We start from the raw sequence: 22,833 nt of genomic DNA, 5'->3' as shown, positions 1-22,833 counted from the left end.
AAAAATTAATATTATGTTAATAGCGGGCGAGTTTTCTGCTTCCACTAATTTTTCATAAGTTAATATCGCCACGTAATGGCGTCGTTGGCTGCATCGGCCGCTGCGATTGTTGAACTGTAAATTACTTGAATGCAGGTTAATTCAAGGAAGGCGGACATGAAATCGGGATCACCTCTTACAAATTAAAAGTGTACAATAATATTCAATTAATATATTATCTGCTTAACTCATACAAATATGCTTACATTTGCCAGCACTCGCAAGATGTCCGCCTATACATCATCAAGACAAGTGAAGAAGTGAAGTCGACTAAAAAAAAATTAACAAAAGAGCGTATCTTGTCGTCTCTTTAGATCATTTTGTTATAAATTATTTCTTTGCATTTGAAACTTGGACAGAGAAATTATTATTTTACGGCTACATGATAAAAATATATTATTCAATTTTTAAATGTCTCTTCTTTATAAATACTGTTTTTTAAGTCTTTTCGTAATATAGCACTGGGGATGCTATATTGCCCCCCGAAATGTTTATGTCACAAAAAATGTTCGTGTTTTTTGACATAAATATTTCCTCTTTCATGTCCACAGTGTCCACACGCAGATTTTTCTTTCACAGTTTACATATGTCACATCGTATGTTGTAATTGAAGTGGACTGACAAGGCAGCCAGTCCACAGTGACGGGTAGCCGAAAGAAAGGCACGCGTACACACACACGCCGACGGGCGTCAAGTGCTGGAACAGGCTACGTAATTAATGCTATGAAGAAAAGTACGTAGCTGGATTAATACTTATCTTTAATCAATCATTGTGGTACATCGCTCTTGACTATACACAGGAGAGTTTAATTACAATCACTGTAAGGCTAATGGCGCCTTGCTAGTTCGTAGCCATTAACTTAGCTGAAGGCTATTCTGTCTCTCGGCTAATGAGAGTGAAAGGCTTCGTACATCTAGTCGCTAGCTAGGTTGTCCGTCCAACTGGGACGAGTGCTTGTTCGTATCACGAGACCTGCCTTGTGGTGGCGCTAGGTCTGCGATTACACAGTGGCGACACGCGGGTCCGACATGTAGTAAATGGACCGCGGCCGATTTAAACTACCACCTAGCAAGTGTGGTGTCTGGCGGTGACACCACAGTAATTACTGAGGTGTGTTGCACACAAAGTGTAATACAGATGAAGTTATCTACATAACAATATAATATACAATTGGTTATGTATACAGTCATGTACAAAAGGACATAGAATACAATTAATTTCATTTTGGCTGCTTCTTTTTCGGTTTGCAACTTTTGCAGTGTTCAAAGGTATACAAGCACGAGTTAGTCCGGAATATTTGAAGTCCCAGGGGTGTCAACTGTTCGCTCCCCATTTGGCGCGGCCGTAGGGAAACCTGGGGAAAACTTCGGCGGAGCGACAGACTAACTGCTTTGGTCACTTTCACTTAAATGTTTCTGGGATGTCACTGGAGTACAGGATGTGCATACATTACAAATAATGTTTTGTTACACTATGCAAAGAAATGAGGTCATTATAACAATTGATTGCGGTGTCATTGATGATCTACGCCACGACGTTTAGCTCGTGACGGCGTCGGTTGGTGTGTTCGGTGCTCGGCGTTCGTGGCGGCTGCGGAGAGGTCAACGCCCGCTTGACGCCAGCGTGTCTCTCGCCGTCGCGGAACGTCAGAATCAGCTGATCAGCTGCACGGTCGGCGATGCGCTTGTGTCTCGCCCGGGCGTGGTGGAGTGGGATGATATTCGCCCTCCGCTCTTGTTGGCCGGAGTCAGCTCTGCTACGCATCTCCGACGTAGTACATGAAACATACACACAACCAACGTAATATTTGTTTCCCGCTGCAGATGGTTACGCTAGTGGGAAAGAAGCATTTATTAGTGCGGCAGTTGTTGTTAAGTTTTCGCCAGTTCCCGAGTGTCAAGCCAGCACTGTCCCGCAGAATACATGACATGGATCTCCTCCCGTGAATGCAGTTTTGATGCAATACTGTTGCCATTACACGTCAGTTTTTGTCTTGACAAAATTATTTATGTTTTCGCCGCACTCGCAGGCACTGGTGAGTGTCCCAATACGAGCTTAGCACAAACATTCGCCGTTTCTGCGGTCGCTGTTTTGCAACAGTCCACGCATCGCATTCCAATCTCGCATTGTTGTACTCACTGAAATTACAGTCTGTCCCAAAAATATTGACTGTGTGTTCACTTCACGTTAACAGTTTACATTTATAAGCAAATTCACAGTTTTTCGTGCGTAATATTGGCGTTTGGTGTCCTTACCGCTGTTGAACGTTCAATACTAGCACTTCACTGTCCGTATCACAGTTTCACCTTCACAATTTTTCACACCGCTTGAAGTAACTGTTTCGATTAGTTCACAAACACTAATGTATTTCATTCAGTCTGAACTGGATTTTGGGTCGTGCTGGATTTTACCAGTCTCTCGCACTAATTATCTCTTTTCATTTTCCACTTAGAGTCGTACTTGCCTTCAGATTTTTTGACTATACAATTGTATTTCCGTCACATCTGAGGTAAGTCCCCATGTCATGTCTGCCCACTCATTGTGTACTTGCCCTCCAGAGCCAGGCTCGACTTTACAAAACTTTGCCTCTCGCATTATTGTAGAAATTTTATAATCTAGGCCTAGCGTGCAAGTTCCTAGATTAATGTTAGATTTGTGACTTTTGTTTACACTACAAATTCGTGCAAATCTTTCCTTAGCAGATGGCAATATATTTTAACAGTGCTTAGCGGTAGTCGCGTTTACTGATTTGCTTTGTACCTTGTCCACAACACATGAGGTACCTTGGGTGATGTACACCCTGCACTGATATTGTTAAGTAAATTATGATTGAGCATATTTCAAGATCGGTATAGACATAAATACATGGAACAACATATACACTATAATATTGAATTTCATAAGTTTCATTACTACTACAGTTCAAAAATATTCATGACACACTAATGGAAAAATTCTTTCATTACATGCTGTTGAATTTTTTTTATATATCTTTAAAGCATTTTTTAAAAATGAAATTTGTAAATTATTCTTAAACCTACGTTCATTTTTTCCTTCAAAATGCAATTGCTTAAAAATACTGTTATTGCTTAACATCTACAAAATTGAATCGCACTAATCTTGTGCACCTCATTGTCTTTAAATGTTACCCTAAAATCTGAACATTTACACACAGAAAAAAATACACTCTAAACTTAACCTACTATTCACATATGTAAAAGTTGCTCTACTGAGCGAACGTCTTTAAGTCTTTGTAAGTATTTTTCTTGTTTCCTTCGTAATTGCCTCCTTCTTTGACCATGGGATGGTGTAGTTTGCGTGACAGAAAGTATCGTGAGGTACCACTTTGATGTTATAGGTGTAGCTCTCGATAACATCGGGTTTTTCCGAAAACACATTCTCATAATCTGTAATTAGCTGCGTCAATTCGTTTTGTTGTGCTTCAGTCAAATGTTCTGACTCCCTGACTTTCATGGCTATCAGTTTCCTTTTTTCCTCTCTGTCTTCAGTAATCAATTCTTTATAACATGCTTCTCTCGTACTTAAGACAGAATATAAATTCATTACCTGTATTCCTTCGAATCTCGACTGAAAGCTCCGGCAATATTTACCGTGCACTTCCCGTGTCCTCAACAACGGCAAAATTACCCGTCTACCCTCATTCATAAGGCTTACTTCCCCTCACAAGAGGTCAATTTTTGCGTCCCTCTGGCGTAAAAATTCTATCCCCAGGATGCAAGCAACATCTAATCCTTTAACTACTAGGAACGAGCTTTTCATTGCTTCATTTCCTACCGTAAACTCGACTTGCACCTGGTGCTTTATGATATGAGATTGTGCACCTATTGCACCTGTTACACGACAATTCTTCACTGGCAATACTGGTATTCTATTATTTTGACTCAAGTACTTGTAAAAGTTTGCACTCATGACATTGGTTGACGCACCAGTATCGACTATTATCTGTATTGGTGCTCCGTACATATCTGCTTGCAATATAGCCTGCACAACACTTTTGTCGGTTCGGTTACACTTCTGCGGTATGTCTACAAGTTCCTTTTCTATTTTTGTTCCTTCATTGTATCTCAGCATACAAAGTTTATGGCTGTCATCCGTGAATGTGCTCTCACTACACCATCCTGCAGCCAACAACGGAGAGCGTATTGTGGCTGTCTTTAGTTTAACGGATGAGCATTAGTGGGTTGACAGTTGTCTGTCACTTCCACTAACCTCACATTGTGGTTCTGGTTGTTGTTGTTGCTACTGTTGGGTTGGCCGCCCTGCCTCGCCTATGGTGTATTTTGATATTGTGTATGGCCCTGGTTTTGCGGTGGTCGGTTGTAACTTCCTGACATGTTCTGTGACGGACCTGGGTTGGCGTTCCATTGTGGCGCTGTGTTTTGTTGCCACTGAGGTGTCGGTTCATTACAACCACGCCACTGGTTTCGGTTGTTCCGCCATTGCGGATTGCCGTTACCATTATATCCATTAGTCATGCGTTGATTATGATATTGGCTTTTTGTTGATTACAGCCTGCATGGTTCCACTTGTTTCCGGTTTTCATATCTTCGATCAATAAGTCAACAGAATCCACTATTTCCATGAATTGTTCTATATCGTATTCCGGCACATTGATGAAACATCTTTTAATTTCACTGGGCAACTTCATTTTTATTAATCTGATTATGTCACAATCGCACATTGGCTCGTCCCAGTACCTGGTTTTGTTTACATACCTTTCGAAATATTTGCGTAACGTTCCCATCTTAGGATTGTACATTTCTGGACTGTACAACTCCTTTCGTAGTCTTTCTTGGACGCTATCGGACCAGAATTTTTGCAAGAAAGCACCTTCAAACTGTTGCATCGTTAGACATTTTTCGGACACGTCGGTGGCCCACAGTGCCGCGTCACCTTGAATAAAGGAGACCACGAACTGTATTCTTTGTCTTTCCGTCCATGTCCTGGAAAACACATTCCTGAAGCTCTTAATAAACACCACAGAGTGGACATTTCGTTTTTCGCTATTGAAGGGTTGGAATGTCCTGTGTTTTATTACATTGTCCTCTTTTTTGCACATCTGATTGCTACAGTCTGTGACATTCATTACTTGGTGATGTGCGCTGCACGGTATCGCATGTTGTTCATGCTCATAATTCGCATTAGGTTGCGGTTGCACACTCGCACCCTGCCTACCGTCAGCGTTATTATAGTAATCAGTACGCAGAGTGGATTCATGATCTGTCCGTCACTGTTTACATTGCTTTCCAACGCAGACAGTCTCCGCGCGACCTCCTGTTGCCAATTTGGCAACTCCGCAGTCACACGGGATTTGATCTGTGTTAATACGGCATGCAGTGCAGCAGCGCTAGCGTCAATATTTACACTCGCGGCCGCTCGCTTGTTCTACAGCTGTTTTTACGTCGCTTTCAATCTTTGCAGATATCTCGCAATCCTTTACTTCTAGCCATTCATTTAATTCTTTTTCTACTTTTTGAGCTTGCACTTCCAAATATGCGTCAATACTTTTCCGTGCATCTATCTCCACATTATCCACGTGGTTGGTTAAAGTCTGGACATTATCTTCAAGCCTAGCCTGCGATATCTGTAATTTTTGCATCTCGCCGGCTAAGCTTTGCACAAGATCGGGGATTTCTTTTCAAGCGTCCCGCATCTCGGCAAGTTCGCTTTGGATCCTATCTAGTTTCGCTTCATTGCGCTGCTCTTGCTCACGTAGCATCTGAGCCAGTTTTTCGTCTCTTTCCCTATCTCTTTCTTCGAGCCTACGCAGAAATTCGGCAAAAGGGTCTGCAATCGGTGAGCATACTGGTGCCCCGCTTAATCTAGCACTCGATTGGCCCCCCTGCCCAGGCAGTGGAGTTGTGACTCTATTCCCATTCTGCTGTGGAGCGTCATTCACCATCCACAGATCCTCGCCCCCCGCTCCGGAAATTATGTTACCCGAGGCGGTGGCTTGGGATTCGTTTGCGTATTGCAAATGACCCTCACTTTCCATATTAACAAAATTTTATTCGTCTGGTACTGATGCTTTAGCTTGTCCTAACTTACCCATAATAAATTCACTTTAAGCCACTGACGAATCTTTAACACTGATACACACACGAATAATGATCCCCTCCAAAAATAAACATATAAATAAACAAAACGAATAATTATCCCCTCCAAAAATAAACATATAAATAAACAAAACGAATAATTATCCCCTCCAAAAATAAACACGTAAATACACAAAACACCGAAGGTATCTCATGTGCACATGGGTTCGATATTCCGCACAGAGCTACACAGGATGCTTGCACAATAGGCCTTACCTTACTTATTTTTCTTTCTCGCAATTCTTTTTCTTTTCTACATTTTTTCTTCTCCAGATCTCCTCAGGGTGTGGTTTTGTTGTAGTACATGTAAAAGAATTCATATAAGCATTAATATTTTACAACAATTAGATACATACATACTTACATTCATTACAATAGAGTCAGATTTTGTAAATTTCATATTTTCTTTGATCAGGCCCCAAAGTTGCGGCGCCAATCTCGCGTCCGTCGGCCGTCGTAATTTAATATATATTATTATTTTTTGATTGTTGCCGACTTACGTGGTGGGCCTTAATAAAAATGTGATTTCATTTAATTTTGATTTTACGATTAAATGCTTTCCTGAAGTTCTCCTTTTTAACAATATTAATCTTAAATTATTTGTTACGTTAATGAATGTTAGACTCGCTGAATCTTAAAACATGAGCATATAAGTTGTACAATGTAATAAACTTTTCATATTAATTTCCTCGGCTAGTCAGTTCACTTTAAAGCAAGAAATCTTTAGTTATTAATTAAAATTGCGGCCCACATACGCGCGAGAGTATTTTTCTTACCTCCATTAACCATTGTATTGTAGTCAGAGTCCTGGCTCTGGGTCTCGGCTATGGTACTGAAAATAAGAATCTTAAAGCTAAGTATTTTCTGCAACGTCGGGCGGCTGTGGAGAAAAATTAATATTATGTTAATAGCGGGCGAGTTTTCCGCTTCCGCTAATTTTTCATAAGTTAATATCGCCACGTAATGGCGTCGTTGGCTGCATCGGCCGCTGCGATTGTTGAACTGTAAATTACTTGAATGCAGGTTAATTCAAGGAAGGCGGACATGAAATCGGGATCACCTCTTACAAATTGAAAGTGCACAATAATATTCAATTAATATATTATCTGCTTAACTCATACAAATATGCTTACATTTGCCAGCACTCGCAAGATGTCCACCTATACATCATCAAGACAAGTGAAGAAGTGAAGTCGACTAAAAAAAAATTAACAAAAGATCGTATCTTGTCGTCTCTTTAGATTATTTTGTCATAAATTATTTCTTTGCATTTGAAACTTGGACAGAGAAATTATTATTTTACGGCTACATGATAAAAATATATTATTCAATTTTTAAATGTCTCTTCTTTATAAATACTGTTTTTTAAGTCTTTTCGTAATATAGCACTGGGGACGCTATAACTGGTAGGTAATTTGAATCTTTTTTTATGCAGTCTTATCTTTAAAGTCAAAGCTGAAGAACACATCAGGTTTCATTCTGAATAAGGTTTCAGGATACCTTCTGAGTTATCAAAACCTGTACATTTTTCGTGAATCTACATCTACAGCTATACTCTGCAAACCAGTGTGAAGTGCATGGTAGAGGGTACATCCAGTTGTACCAGTTGTTAGGATTTCTTCCCATTCCATTTACATATCGAGTGCAGGAAGAACGACTGTTTGAATGCCTCTGTGTGTGCTGTAAGTATTCTGATCATATCCTCACAATTCCTATGTGAGCAATTTGTAGGCGGTTGTAGTATATTCCCAGAGTCATCATGTACAGCCAGTTCTTGAAACTTTGTTAGTAGACTTTTTTGGAACAGTGTACATCTGTCTTCAAGAGTCTACCAGTTCAATTTCTTCAGTGTCTCTGCAGCACTCTCCCTTGGATCAGACAGTTCGACAGTTCTATGACCATTCATGCTGCCCTTCTCAATATACATTCAGTATCCCCTGTTGCACTTCCCCAGTATTCTACCAATAAACTGAAGCCTACCACCTGCTTTACCACGACTGAGCCTGTGTGATCATTTCATTTCATATCCACACAAAATGTTACATCCAGCTGTTCCTGTGAGTTGGCCGATTCCACCAGCGACTCATTGATGTTATAATCATAGAATACTGTGTTTTTCATTTTGTGAAGTACACAGTTGTACATTTTTGAACATTTAAAGCAGGTTGCCAGTCTTTGCACCACTTTGAAAGCTTATCAAGATCTGACTGAATATTTATGCAACTTCTTTCAGAAAGTACATAATTATAGACAACTGCATCATCTGCAAAAAGTCTCAGGTCACTATCAGTATTGTCTGCAAGGTCATTAATACATGAACAGAAAGGGTCCCAACACACCTCTTTGGGGCACATTCGAAGTTTCTTGTACATCTGACAATGACTCTCCATCCAAGATAACATGCTGTACCATCCCTACCAAAAGGTCAATCTGGTTGCTAATTTCATTTGATAACCCAAATGATTGTGCTTTTAATAATAAGCTTTGATTCATAAACTATAAATGAGCTAAATACTAATTTAATGATCCTCACAAAGTGTCTACAAAGAAAAAATAAAGACGACATCTCACCAAGTAGAGCCACTTATTAGGTATATAAACAAACTCAACATTGTTGATGAGATTTTGAATGATGATGATATGAGAATTTGGTTGTAAATCTGATGCTGAAGTTACTTTATTGAATTGATCAGGGAAGAAACTAAAGCTGATAATAATTAAACTAATAGTAATAATAGAAAATCCAGAATGGAAGGTAATATATATAGGAGGACAGATCACTACTCATCAAATAGAAGAGATGTTGAACTGTCTCAAGGACATAAAAATTGCAGAAAATGCCGGGTTACCAGAATTAATCTTTCACTGCGTAGCAGAGTCTGCACTGTTTCAAAACTTCATGGCAGATTAAAACTACGCACTGCACCAGAACTCAAGCCTGAAACCTTGCCATTCATGGGAAACACTCTTAAGATCTTTGCATGATCCACTACTTGCCCTTACAATTTCATTTCTTTCAGTACCTCTTTCCTATTTTCCAAACCTTACAGCAGCTTTCCTCCACACATTGGTACCTTCCAGGAGTGCTAGTCCAGCAAGGTATTCATAAGAACGTGCATGAGGTTTGGAAAGTAGGGGAGATATACTGGCAGAAGTGAAGTTGTGGGGGAAAGTTGTGAGTCGTGTGTGTGTGTGTGTGTGTGTGTGTGTGTGTGTGTGTGTCAAATCTTGTGGGACTTAACTGCTAAGGTCATCAATCCCTAAGCTTACACACGACTTAACCTAAATTATCCTAAGGACAAACACACACCCCCATGCCTGAGGGAGGACTCGAACCTCCACCAGGACCAGCTGCACAGTCCATGACTGCAGCGCCTTAGACTACTCGGCTAGTCCCACGCGGCTGTGAGTCATGTATGGATAGCTAAGCAGGTAAGAGTGTTGCCCATGAATGGCAAGGTTTCAGGTTCAAATACCAGTCTGATACACAGTTTTAGGCTGCTGGGGAGTTCTCCTAATTTTCACACAATATCCTTTATCAGAACCAGAACACACACACACACACACTCTGTAAGTCTCTGACAGACTTGCAGTGTCATTGGAAAAACTCAGTTTTTATTTCTTCTTCCTGAACTTTAGTTCATTCTCCAATTTTGTTGGTTTCCTTTATTGATTCCTCAATGTTCTGCTTGAATAACACCAGGGATGGGCTGCAACTCTGTCTTGCTCCCTTCTCAACCACTGGTTCTCTTTTATGTCCCTTGACTCATATAACTGTCGTCTAGTTTCTGTACAAGTTGTATATAACCTTTTGCTCCTTGTATTTTACCCCTACTACCCTTGTAATTTCAAAAGGTGTATTCTAGTGAACATTATCAGAAACTTTTTCCAAATCTACAAAAGCAATAAACACAGGTTTGCCTTTCCTTAATCTGTTTTCTAAGATAAGTCATAGAGTCTGTATACTTTTGAATGTTCTTCCATTTCTTTGGAAACCAAACTGATTTACCCTCAGTTGGATTCTACCAGTTTTTCCATTCTTCTTTAAATATTTCGTGTTACTATCTTTCAACAGTGACACATTACACTGATAATTCTGTAATATTCACATATGTAAGTATTTGCTTTCTTTGGAAATGGTTTGAGGTCTGAGGTTATTTCACTTGTCTCATATGCCTTGCACAACTGGTGGAATGGTTTTGTCATGGCTGGCTCTTCCGAGGATCTCAGTAGTTCAGGCAGGATGTTGTCTACTACAGGAGCATTGTTTTGACTTAGGCCTTTCACTGTTTTGGCAAATTCTTCTCACAATATCATATCTCTTGTCTCATCTGCATCTATATCCTCTTTCCTTTCTGTACTATTGTTCATTTCCCTTGTGCAGACCCTCTATATACTCCTTCCCATCGTTTAGCTTTCCCTTCGTTGCTTAGTACAGGTTTTCTATCTGAGCTCTTGATATTTATACAATTGCTTCCGTTTTCTTCAAAAGCCTCTTTAATTTTCCTACAGGTGGTATTGATCTTTCCATTATTTACATATGTGTCTAAATCCTTAATCTGTCATCTAGCCATACCTGTTGAGCCATTTTTGCACTTCCTGTCAATCTCATTCTTTAGCCATTTGTATTCCCTTTCACCAGCTTCATTTGTTGCGTTTTTATCTGTTCTTCTTTCATCAGTTAAATCCAAGGATTTCAACCAGGTGTTGTCTTTTTACCTATTTGATCCTTTGCTGCCTTCCTATTTCATCTCTCAAAGGTACCCATTTATCTTCTGCTGTATTCCTTTTCTCTGTTCCAGTCCCAATCATTTCCTAATGCTACCTCTGAAATTCTCATCAACTTCTGTGTCTTTAAACTTATCCTGATCGTATCTCCTTAATTTCCTATGTTTTTGCAATGTCTTCAGTTTTAATTGACAGTTTATAACCAATAAATTGTGATCTGGACCTAGAAACGTATTACAGTTTAAAATCTGGTTCTGAAATCTCTGTCTTACCATTATATAATCAATCTGAAACCTTTGGTGCCTACAAATCTCTTCGAATGAGACAACAGTTTAAAATCTGGTTCTGAAATCTCTGTCTTACCATTATATAATCAATCTGAAACCTTTGGTGCCTACAGATCTCTTCGAATGAGACAACATTCTTTTACAATCTTTAAATCAAGTGCTAGTGATGGTTAAAAATTATACCAGGCAGCTCCTTCTTTCATACCTTTCCACAGACCACATTTTCCAATTATTTTTCCTTTTCTTCCTCTTTCTACTTCTATATCCAGTCACCCATCACAATTAAGTTTTCCTCTCCCTTGATTATCTAAATAATTTAGTTTATTTCACCATATATTCTTTCAATGTCTTCATCGACTGTGGGTCTAGTTGGCTTATAAACTTGTACTGTTGTGGTGGATGTTGGCTTTATGTCTACCATGGCTACAATAATGCATTCACTATGCTGCTCATAGTAGTTTGCCCACATTCATATTTTCTTATTTGTTGTTAGACCTACTCCTGCATTACCTCTATTTGAGTTTGTATTTGTAACTTTAAACTCATCTGACCAGAAGTCCTGTTCATCCTGCCACCAAACTCCACTAATCCCCATTACATCTATCTTCAGCTGATCCGTTTTCCCTTTTTAAATTTTCTAACCTGTGTACCCAATTAAGGGATGTAACACTCCATACTCTGATTCGCAGTATACAGTTTTATTTTTTTCCTGATGACATCCTCCTGAGTAATACTTGCCCAGATGGAATATGTCACCCAGGAGGATGCTATCATCATTTAACCATGCAGTAGAGGTGCATGCCCTAGGGAAAAAGTAATGGCTGTATTTTCCCCTTGTAGTTTCCCCTTGCTTTTCAGCCATTTACAGTATCAGCGTGGCAAGGCCATGTTGGATGATGTTACAGGGCCAGATCAGTGAATCATCTTCACTGTTGTTCATGCAACTACTGAAAAGGCTGCTGCTCCTCTTCAGGAACCACACACTTGTATGGTCTCTCAACAGATACCCCTCGACTGTGCTTGCACCTATGGTACGCTGTCCAAATTGTTGTGGCACACAAGCCGCTGTACCATGCAAGGTCCACGGTTCATTGGGGGAGGCGAGTTATCGAGATTGATTTGTAATTCTCTGCACCTATTCTCTTACTCTTTTTGTTTCAAGTCATGTGGGTCTGTTTGCTATGTGAATAATTCTCAGTAAATGTGAGGCAGATTAAAGAACTTCTGCACCCTCTGTGAACTCTTATTGCAATTCCATTAGGGCTTGTCGCTACAGTAAACTGGAACAGATGAAGCATATTATTTGTGACTGGCAACTACCTTTTATCATGCCCTCAAACAAGGAACATCCACTTTAAAACAGTATTCCTGAAAACTCCAAATTAACAAAATAACCTTGACCTTTTTTCCACAGCTTCTCACAATCCACTATTGCATGGTTCATATCAATCGGAAAGTCGCAGTTGCAAAACTTAACCAAGATGTCTCCCATCACATCATACTGCAGTTGTGTTGCTGATTTAGCCTGTCTCATAAAAGATAATGCTAACTGTGATTGCATTTAAACCATATACGAACTTTACTGCACTTTCTACATGACTTTTTAGAGGGATATGACCCAACATCTAGTTATCCACTCATCTTAATGGCCACTGGCAAACTGGGGTCACAGGAAAGTGTGACTGCCCAGTGGCAGAGCGGCCTGTACACTACTGTTCTTGATTTTAATGATTACTTTATTGTAAACACTATCTGGATACTTATTCTTGGGCACCAGCTTCTCTGAACTCTGGAGATGAAGATTGCCCATCCACCATACACTTCCATCCTGCACAGCTTGTAGAATCAATCTCTGTCAAAAAATGTCCTACACTTACCTATGCCCTTTCTCAACACCATTTACTCAAATATGTTCATACTATTTGCATTGCAACATCACCATCACCATGCAGTATGTGACAGAGATTGCAATATATATGGTATATGTAATTTTTACTGTGGCCGTTTGTCATGTTTGACTGAATTACAGCAGCTACTGACTGCAGCACTTGCTTGTCCAAAAATCAAAGGGAATTCTTCAAATTAGTGGACATACATAATGAGCTCTAGCTTTGAAGCAACAAAACAGTACATAACAAATGCCACACACTTGGCATGCAAGCTCTTTGTTAGTGGTAGACACAAGCCAGAGTGGTATCAGTGCAGCATTGTAAGAATCACATGATGGCACATGGCAGCCACTCGCTTTCTGTTCAAATAACTGTCATCATTGTAGCAAAAGTGGATTGCATATGATCAGTCTTTGAGACAATCAAGTTCTTCAGCCCACAATTAAAAGCAAGAGAGCTCACCATTTTCACAGATCATAAGCCACTCACCTACACTGTTCATAAAAACAACAATTGTTCATCATGTCAATACAGTAATTAGGAATTTATCACCCAGTTCAGTACTAATAGGAAGCACATCTTGGGCATTGAAAGTGCCATAGCAGATTGTTTTTCTTGTGTCAGCAGTCTGTCAAGCACCATAAATTTTGCGAAACTCGCCAAGTCACAACACAAAGACCAGGGACTTCAGAGTCTCTTGAGTGATGCATCATCGGCCTTAGAGTTGCAACTAATCGATTTTCCTGTCAAAGATGTCAAGTTACACTGAGCTGTTACAAGTGGAAGTCCTGTGTGCCTACGCCTTGTTATCAGACAATCATTTTGCCTGGTCTTGAAATAGTCGTTTGCCTTGGAGTGTAAAAAGTCTGTTGCAAATGGGCTCATGTGTGCATCCAGTGTCAATGAAAGAAGGTACCCTGCCACATGCATGCACCAGTTGGAGACATACCAAACACAATGATTTGTGTACATGCATATCGATGTTTTAGGTCCTCTACCCCCATCAAATGATCAAAGTTACCTTCTTGCAATGATTGATTGCTTTACTAGCTCGCCATAAACAGTGCCAATTTACAATATTTCTGCATAAATTCAAGCCAATGTCTTGTTATCAAGTTGGATATCTCATTTTTGTTTCCTGCTGCATGTCACAACAGTCTGTGGTTACCAATTTGAATCCCATCTGTTTGCCCAACTTACCAAACTCTGTGATAGCGTTCACCACAAAACCACAGCTGACAAGAGACAAATAGTATGCTGGCACGGCTCCCTAAGAACACTAAAGTGTCATGAAACTTTTAGGATGACAGTTCTACTGATGATTCTACTTTGTCTCCAAAATGTATACAAACAAGAATTAGATTCCTCATCAGTGGAATAAGTGAACAGTGAAGTGCTATGGCTTCCTGGAGAATTGATGGATGCAAATTTCCTGCAGCCTTCTGACCAAGACCAACCAGCCTTCATTCATTGGTTGAGAGAGCACACAGCATGTATTCAACCTCACAAAGATTTGAGAGGTGGCACAACACTCAGCTTCATACACGTACATTGTGACTTGGAAACATGCATGCACATTATGCTGCATACAGGTGGTGTTAAGCCCTCACTGCAGTCACTTTACACGTATTCGCACCATGTCTTACAAAGAGGAGTACGAACACAGGACATAACAGTAAACGGCAAACCCTCTACAGTGTCCATCAGTCGAATCGAAACACCATACATGTTCCCATATGTACTGCCGACTGATGCACTATTGAATCAGCCTCATCACAAGCACAAGCACCACTCAATGCAGACCTGCTTCCACAGAGCACAATAAGATCAGGAGGATGTGTACATTTCTCTGCAGGATTTTTTTGATGATGTTCCACTTACTTGAAGGGGCTGTGGTAGCGATCAAGATTGCCGTATGCAGCATTTGCATTGTGTTGTGTGTTTGTTTTTAGCACAGCTGTCAAAGTGTTTACGTGCCAGCTGTGACAGAGCAGCTATGTTTCAGTGTGGACAATTCTGTTTATTCTCTGACTTGATACTAAGCCTACTACATTCATTGATGTCAATAGCTTACTTAATTATGGATTCATTACTCTTCTAAAGAAATGTTTCTACTCACATGTAAAACTTCTCTCAACTATGTTTTTCTGACAAGATATTCTCTTTCTGTGTTATTCTGGATAATGATATTTTCCATAATGAGTGGAAGTTATATTTTGTGTATCAGCCAGGCTGGACATTATGATGCACATATAGTAAAGCTGTTTGGACTACCCTTACCTTAGTCTTTGAAAATACATATGCTTTTCCTTTGTCATTCCACTGTATATTATGTTTTTTGGTTGGTCATCCGTCACTGCATGGTTTTACATGCAGTGTTTTATTTAATTATTAAACATTATAGTTTCACAATAGCACTAGTATGGGAACAGTGAGGAAGTAACCTTTGTGAGTTGAATGTACAAGTGAATGTTTAAAGTTAAAACATCAGTGACATTTTTCAGGTGAGTGTTACAACTGGACAGCAGAATTGTGCTGCAGGAAATGGTAAACTTGAACTGTTGAAAAAACAGAGTTTTATTCGCCGTAAACCCAAGATAACGCAAGGTAATATTGTCAATGACTCTCCTTCTGCAGAGGCAAAGAAACAAAATCATTCCCTGCAGATATGTGAGCAACTTATGTATATAATGGCAGATCTCACAGATATTAGCAGGTGAAGTACATTAGAATTTTATTCAATAAATATAATAATTTATGCAATTAACACTACTTTAGTATCTGCTATAACCTACACTATGTGATCAAAAGTATCTGGACACCTGGCTGAAAATGACTTAAAAGTTTGTGGCGCCCTCCATTGGTAATGCTGGAATTCAATATAATGCTGGCCCACCCTTAGCCTCAATGACAGCTTCCACTCTCACAGGCATATGTTCAATCAGGTGCTGGAAAGTTTCTTGGGGAATGGCAGCCCATTGTTCATGGAGTGCTGCACCGAGGAGAGATATCAATGTCAGTTGGTTAGGCCTGGCAGGAAGTCGGCATTCCAAAACATCCTAAAGGTGTTCTATGGGATTCAGGTCAGGACTCTGTGCAGGCCAATCCATTATGGGGATGTTATTGTTGTGTAACCACTCTGCCACAAGCCGTGCATTATGAACAGCTGCTCAATCTTGTTGAAAGATGAAATCGCCATCCCTGAATTGCTCTTGAACAGTGGGAAGCAAGGAGGTGCTTAAAGCATCAATGTAGGCCTGTGCTGTGATAGTCACGCAAAACAACGAGGGGTGCAAGCCCTCTCCATGAAAAACACGACCACACCATAACACCACTGCCTCCAAATTTTACTGTTGGCCCTACACACACTGACAGATGACATTCACTGGGCATTCGCCATACTCACATCCTGCCATTGGATCGCCACATTGTGTACAGAGATTCATCACTCCACACAACATTTTTCCACCGTTCAATCATCCAATGTTTATACTCCTTACACTAAATGGAGGCATCTTTTGGCATTATTGGTGTGATGTGTGTCTTATGAGCAGGCACTTGACCACGAAATCCAAGTTTTCTCACCTCCCGCTTGCCTGTCATAGTACTCGCAGTGGATCCTGGTGCAGTTTGGAATTCCTGTGTGATGGTCTGGGTACATGTCTGCCTATTACACATAATGACCCTCTTCATCAGTTGGCGGTCTCTGTCAGTCAACAGATGAGGTTGCCTGTACACTTTTTTGCTGTATGTGCCCCATCACATTTCCACGTCACTATCACATTGGAAACAATGGACCTAGGGATGTTTAGGAGCGCAGAAATCTCACCTACAGGTGTATGACACACGTGACACCCAAACACCTGACCACGTTTGAAGTCCATGAGTTCTGTGGATTGCCCCATTCTGCTCTCTCACGATGTCTAATGACTACTGAGGTCGTTGGTATGGAGTAGCTGGCAGCACAATGCACCTGATATGAGAACTGTATGTTTTTGGGTGTGTCCAGCTACTTTTGATCACATAGTGTATATCAATAAATAAATACTTCACAGCCACAGAATTTATTGGCCATCAGATGTAAATACAATTTAAATCCCTGGACCCTTGTATCCAAAATAAATTGAAATCCACAAGAAAATAAATGAAGTAGAAGATACTGAGACACTAACTTCTTGAAATTTAGTGTCTATCTCAGGATCTAATGATTGACCCTTGATAATAATGTGAACAGGTTCAGAGGTTTCCACATGATGTATGCCTCAAAAGCACGGGTATCCAGAAAAAATGTTTTTGAGCCTATCACCTGTAGTTGAGCACTGCTGGGAGGGTCGAAGTCCCATGGCAGTAAAGCAGAGTGAGGTAGTGAATTGGGCAACAGTCCAGCAGAGTGGGAAAAAGAGTGCCAAATTCTAAAAACACAATAACCCCACAACAAGCGAGGTTTTACAGAATATCAAAATTTGGTGTTAACTTCAATGGTAAATGCTTTTAATAGTCTTCACAGAGAAACTCTGTCTTGAAACCTGCATGAAATCCTGAGAGATTCTGGTTGTATGTGAAGTACAACAATGGCAAGACACAATTCAGTACCTCCATTGCACAGAAGCAAAGGTAGTGTTACCAATGAAAGCATCATGAAAGTGGAGTTACTAAATACAGTTTTCTGAATATCCTTTGTCAAACAACATGAAGTAAGTAATCCAGAATTCAAATCGAGAACTGCTGCTAACATGAGTAACATATAAGTAGATATCCTTGATGTAGCAAAGCAGCTTAAATCACTTAATAAAGGCAAGTCCTCTGTTGCAGAGTGTATACCAATTAGATTCCTTTCAGTGTATGCTCCATACTTAACAATCATGTACAACCATGCCCTTGTTGAAATGTCTGTAGCTAAAGATTCAAAAGTTGCACAGGTCACACCCATACTCAAGAAAGGAAGTAGGAGCAATCCAATAAATTATAGTCCCTTATCACTGATGTCAATTTGAAGAAGGATTTTGGAACATATGCTGTTTTCAGACATTGTGAATAACCTTGTGGAAAATGATCTGTTGACACACCATCAGCACAGATTTGAAAAATACTGTTCTTGTGAAACATAACTAGCTCTTTATTCTCATGAAGTAATTACTGCTATTGACAGGGCACCCAGATTGATTCCATATTTCTGCTGTGTGGTTATAATTAAACTTTCCCTGTTTGAAACGTAATAATATGGAAACTAATTACTGTATGAGTAGCAAACTTGGTAGTGTTAATGTCAAGGACGTGGGGAAGAGAAATAATGCAGAATCAGTTCAATTGAAACACTTTTAATGTGCTGCTATGGTACATCATACCATTACATACTGGTACCATTGCTGCTACAAAGAGAGTGGTCAAAAATTCATGACTCAGATTACCCACAGAATCTACCAATCCATGATGTTTTGAATGAAATACCATCAACCCGCTTGAAGTCACAGAAGCCTATATGGGTTAATACACAAGAACATCAATCTGACACCAAGCAGCAATGGCGGCACTTTTGGAATGATTCTGGAATTAATAAACAAGGTATCCAAGATCCTACTCTGGAATTACCGGGCTTTGACCTGAAGAGATGTACCTGGACTAAATTAAACTGTATCAGAACGGGCCATGCAAGATGTAATGTATATAAGTACAGGTGGGGTCTATACGACTCACCCACCTGTGACTGTGGAGCACCAGAGTAGAATGTCCGCCATATTATTGAGGAATGCCCCTTAAGAAGATACGCCGGTCCTATCTCTGAGGTTATATGTGTGAAACCCTCTGCTTTGGATTGGCTGTGCAGTCTAGATATTGAGCTTTAAATATGTTGTTGTTGTGGTCTTCAGTCCTGAGACTGGTTTGCTGCAGCTCTCCATGCTACTCTATCCTGTGCAAGCTTCTTCATCTCCCAGTACCTACTGCAACCTACATCCTTCTGAATCTGCTTAGTGCATTCATCTGTTGGTCTCCCTCTACGATTTTTACCATCCACGCTGCCCTCCAATACTTAATTGGTGAGACCTTGATGCCTCAGAACATGTTCTATCAACCAATCCCTTCTTCTGGTCAAGTTGTGCCACAAACTTCTCTTCTCCCCAATCCTATTCAGTACTTCCTCGTTAGTTATGTGATCTACCCATCTAATCTTAAGCATTCTTCTGTAGCACCACATTTCGAAAGCTTCTATTCTCTTCTTGTCCAAACTATTTATCGTCCATGTTTCACTTCCATACATGGCTACACTCCACACAAATACTTTCAGAAACGACTTCCTGACACATAAATCTATACTCGATGTTAACAAATTTCTCTTCTTCAGAAATGCTTGCCTTGCCTTGCCATTGCCAGTCTACATTTTATATCCTCTCTACTTCAACCATCATCAGTTATTTTGCTCCACAAATAGCAAAACTCCTTTACTGCTTTAAGTGTCTCATTTCCTAATCTAATTCCTTCAGCATCACCCGACTTAATTCGACTACATTCCATTATCCTTGTTTTACTTTTGTTGATATTCATCTTATACGCTACTTTCAAGACACTGTCCATTCCGTTCAACTGCTCTTCCAAGTCCTTTGCTGTCTCTGACAGAATTACAATGTCATCGGCGAACTTCAAAGTTTTTATTTCTTCTCCATGGATTTTAATATCTACTCCGAATTTTTCTTTTGTTTCCTTTACTGCTTGCGCAATATACAGATTGAATAACATTGGGGAGAGGCTACAACCCTGTGTCACTCCCTTCCCAACCATTGCTTCCCTTTCATGTCCCTCGACTCTTATTACTGCCATCTGGTTTCTGTACAAATTGTAAATAGCTTTTCGCCCCCTATATTTTACCCCTGCCACCTTCAGAATTTGAAAGAGAGTGTTCCAGTCAACATTGTCAAAAGCTTTCTCTAAGTCTACAAATGCTAGAAACGTAGGTTTGCCTTTCCTTAATCTTTCTTCTAAGATACGTCGTAGGGTCAGTATTGCCTCACGTGTTCCAACATTTCTATGGAATCCAAACTGATCTTCCCCGAGGTTGGCTTCTACTAGTTTTTCCATTCGTCTGTAAAGAATTCGTGTTAGTATTTTGCAGCCGTGACTTATTAAACTTATAGTTCGGTAATTTTCACATCTGTCAACACCTGCTTTCTTTGGGATTGGAATTATTATATTCTTCTTGAAGTCTGAGGGTATTTCGCCTGTCTCATACATCTTGCTCACCAGATGGTAGAGTTTTGTCAGGACTGGCTCTCCCAAGGCTGTCAGTAGTTCTAATGGAATGTTGTCTACTCCCGGGGCCTTGTTTCGACTCAGGTCTTTCAGTGCTCTGTCAAACTCTTCACGCAGTATCATATCTCCCAATTCAACTTCATCTACATTCTCTTCCATTTCCATAATATTGTCCTCAAGTACATCGCCCTTGTATAGACCCTCTATATACTCCTTCCACCTTTCTGCTTTCCCTTCTTTGCTTACAACTGGGTTTCCATCTGAGCTCTTGATATTCATACAAGTGGTTCTCTTTTCTCCAAAGGTCTCTTTAATTTTGCTGTATGCAGTATTTATCTTACCCCTAGTGAGATAAGCCTCTACATCCTTACATTTGTCCTCTAGCCATCCCTGCTTAGCCATTTTGCACTTACTGTCGATCTCATTTCTGAGATGTTTATATTCCTTTTTTCCTGATTCATTTACTGCATTTTTATATTTTCTCCTTTCATCAATTAAATTCAATATTTCTTCTGTTACCCAAGGATTTCTACTAGCCCTCGTCTTTTTACCTACTTGATCCTCTGCCGCCTTCACTACTTCATCCCTCAAAGTTACCCATTCTTCTTCTGCTGTATTTCTTTCCCCCCTCCTTGTCAATTGTTCCCTTATGCTCTCCCTGAAACTCTGTACAACCTCTGCTTTAGTCAGTTTATCCAGGTCCCATCTCCTTAAATTACCACCTTTTTGTACTTTCTTCTTTGTACTTTTCTTTCTTATTTGTACTTTCTTCTTTAAATATATGCATGAGTTTCTAGTCAGGCTTGCCAAACTTTTAACATGTAGTTATTTTGTCTCGAGTGTTTGTACTTTATCCTTTTGTGCTATTGCTTGTTTTTTATACATGTTTTATTTACACATTGTTTTGTTTTATACATTTTGTTTACATATTGTTGTACTTACATAAAATATTGTCGCTGTATTGCCATCCGCAAAATAAATAAATAAACTGCCACAAAAGGGACTCAATATGGTGTTCATCAATGTCCAGAAGAGTCTGAAAGTGCGGCATTGCATTACGCACAGTAGAACGAATCATGTCCATAGGTATGCTGGCTACCTCTCTTGATATGCTGCACTTAAGATCAGCACATGTGTGAATGTTCTCCTGGTAAACCCTGTCCTTCAGGTAGCCCCACAACCAGAAATCATGGGGACTGAGATCAGCTGATTGTGCCGGCCAAGCATTTGGAAATGTCTGGCTGATAATTTGATTATTTCCAAATGTTTCTGAGAAGCAGATGTGTGGTGGGGCCCCATCTTGCATGAAAACTATGGAGTTCAGTGCGTTTCTCTCCTGCAGGGCGGGTATGTCATGCTGGCAAAGCATATGGCAGTAATGCTGGCCAGCCACAGTGCACGTCTTTGGTCCTTGAGTGCCAAACTGTTGATAAAAGAATGTGTCAGTGATGAACATAGCCGTGAAGCCACACCATACAGTGACACGTGCACCATACAGAGCAACTTAATGCATAGTGAGTGGGGATGAAGATCCTCACACTCAGCAGTTCTGTGTGTTCACTTCACCCATCAGAGAAAAATGAGCTTCGGCAGTCCATAGAATGGTCCAGGGCCAGTCCTTGTCAACTTCATTCCTTGTTCGAAAGTGGAGAGTGAAGTCAACATGCCCTTGTGCATCCTGTGGTGCAAGCTGCTGTGCAACATGGATCTTATATGGATACCATTTGAGAATGGTTCGAAACACCTTCTGTATAGTGGACCACTGGATGTTCAACTGTTGTGATACAGCATGCGCACTGCCTGATGATCAGGAGTTGTGTGCATTGTTGTCTGCCATAGCAACGGTGATTCCATAAACCACCAATGGTGCAACCGGTCATTCTTGAAGTGCAGCTGCAGGATTACTGTTGTTTTGAAAATAGACCTTCACCAATAATGCTGTACTCCTTTTGATTTTAATGTGGATTTATTGAAAACCTCTGTCAATGAACAATTATTGCAGTCAGCAGAGGATCAAGTAGGTAAAAAGACGAGGGCTAGTAGAAATCCTTGGGTAACAGAAGAAATATTGAATTTAAATGATGAAAGGAGAAAATATAAAAATGCAGTAAGTGAAACAGGCAAAAAGGAATACAAACGTCTCAAAAATGAGATCGACAGGAAGTGCAAAATGGCTAAGCAGGGATGGCTAGAGGACAAATGTAAGGATGTAGAGGCCTATCTCACTAGGGGTAAGATAGATACCGCCTACAGGAAAATTAAAGAGACCTTTGGAGATAAGAGAACGACTTGTATGAATATCAAGAGCTCAGATGGAAACCCAGTTCTAAGCAAAGAAGGGAAAGCAGAAAGGTGGAAGGAGTATATAGAGGGTCTATACAAGGGCGATGTACTTGAGGACAATATTATGGAAATGGAAGAGGATGTAGATGAAGATGAAATGGGAGATATGATACTGCGTGAAGAGTTTGACAGAGCACTAAAAGACCTGAGTCGAAACAAGGCCCCCGGAGTAGACAATATTCCATTGG

At 40.1% G+C, this 22,833-nt stretch overlaps 1 protein-coding gene across 1 annotated transcript in view; it reads left to right on the top strand.

The window, feature by feature from the left end:
* The window catches only part of LOC126419013 (Meckel syndrome type 1 protein), a 113,673-nt gene that overhangs the window by 35,905 nt on the left and 54,935 nt on the right, over positions 1–22,833 (top strand). Inside the window, exon 3 of the mRNA XM_050086067.1 lies at positions 15,565–15,776. Within this exon, the coding sequence (XP_049942024.1) occupies positions 15,565–15,776 (212 nt within the window). The remainder of the gene's footprint in view (positions 1–15,564; positions 15,777–22,833) is intronic.

Source organism: Schistocerca serialis, chromosome 9, assembly GCF_023864345.2.
Source record: "Schistocerca serialis cubense isolate TAMUIC-IGC-003099 chromosome 9, iqSchSeri2.2, whole genome shotgun sequence".
In the NCBI taxonomy this organism is placed as follows: domain Eukaryota; kingdom Metazoa; phylum Arthropoda; class Insecta; order Orthoptera; family Acrididae; genus Schistocerca; species Schistocerca serialis.
Note: the sequence above shows the minus strand (reverse complement) of the source record. Positions and strands in the feature narration are given on the sequence as shown.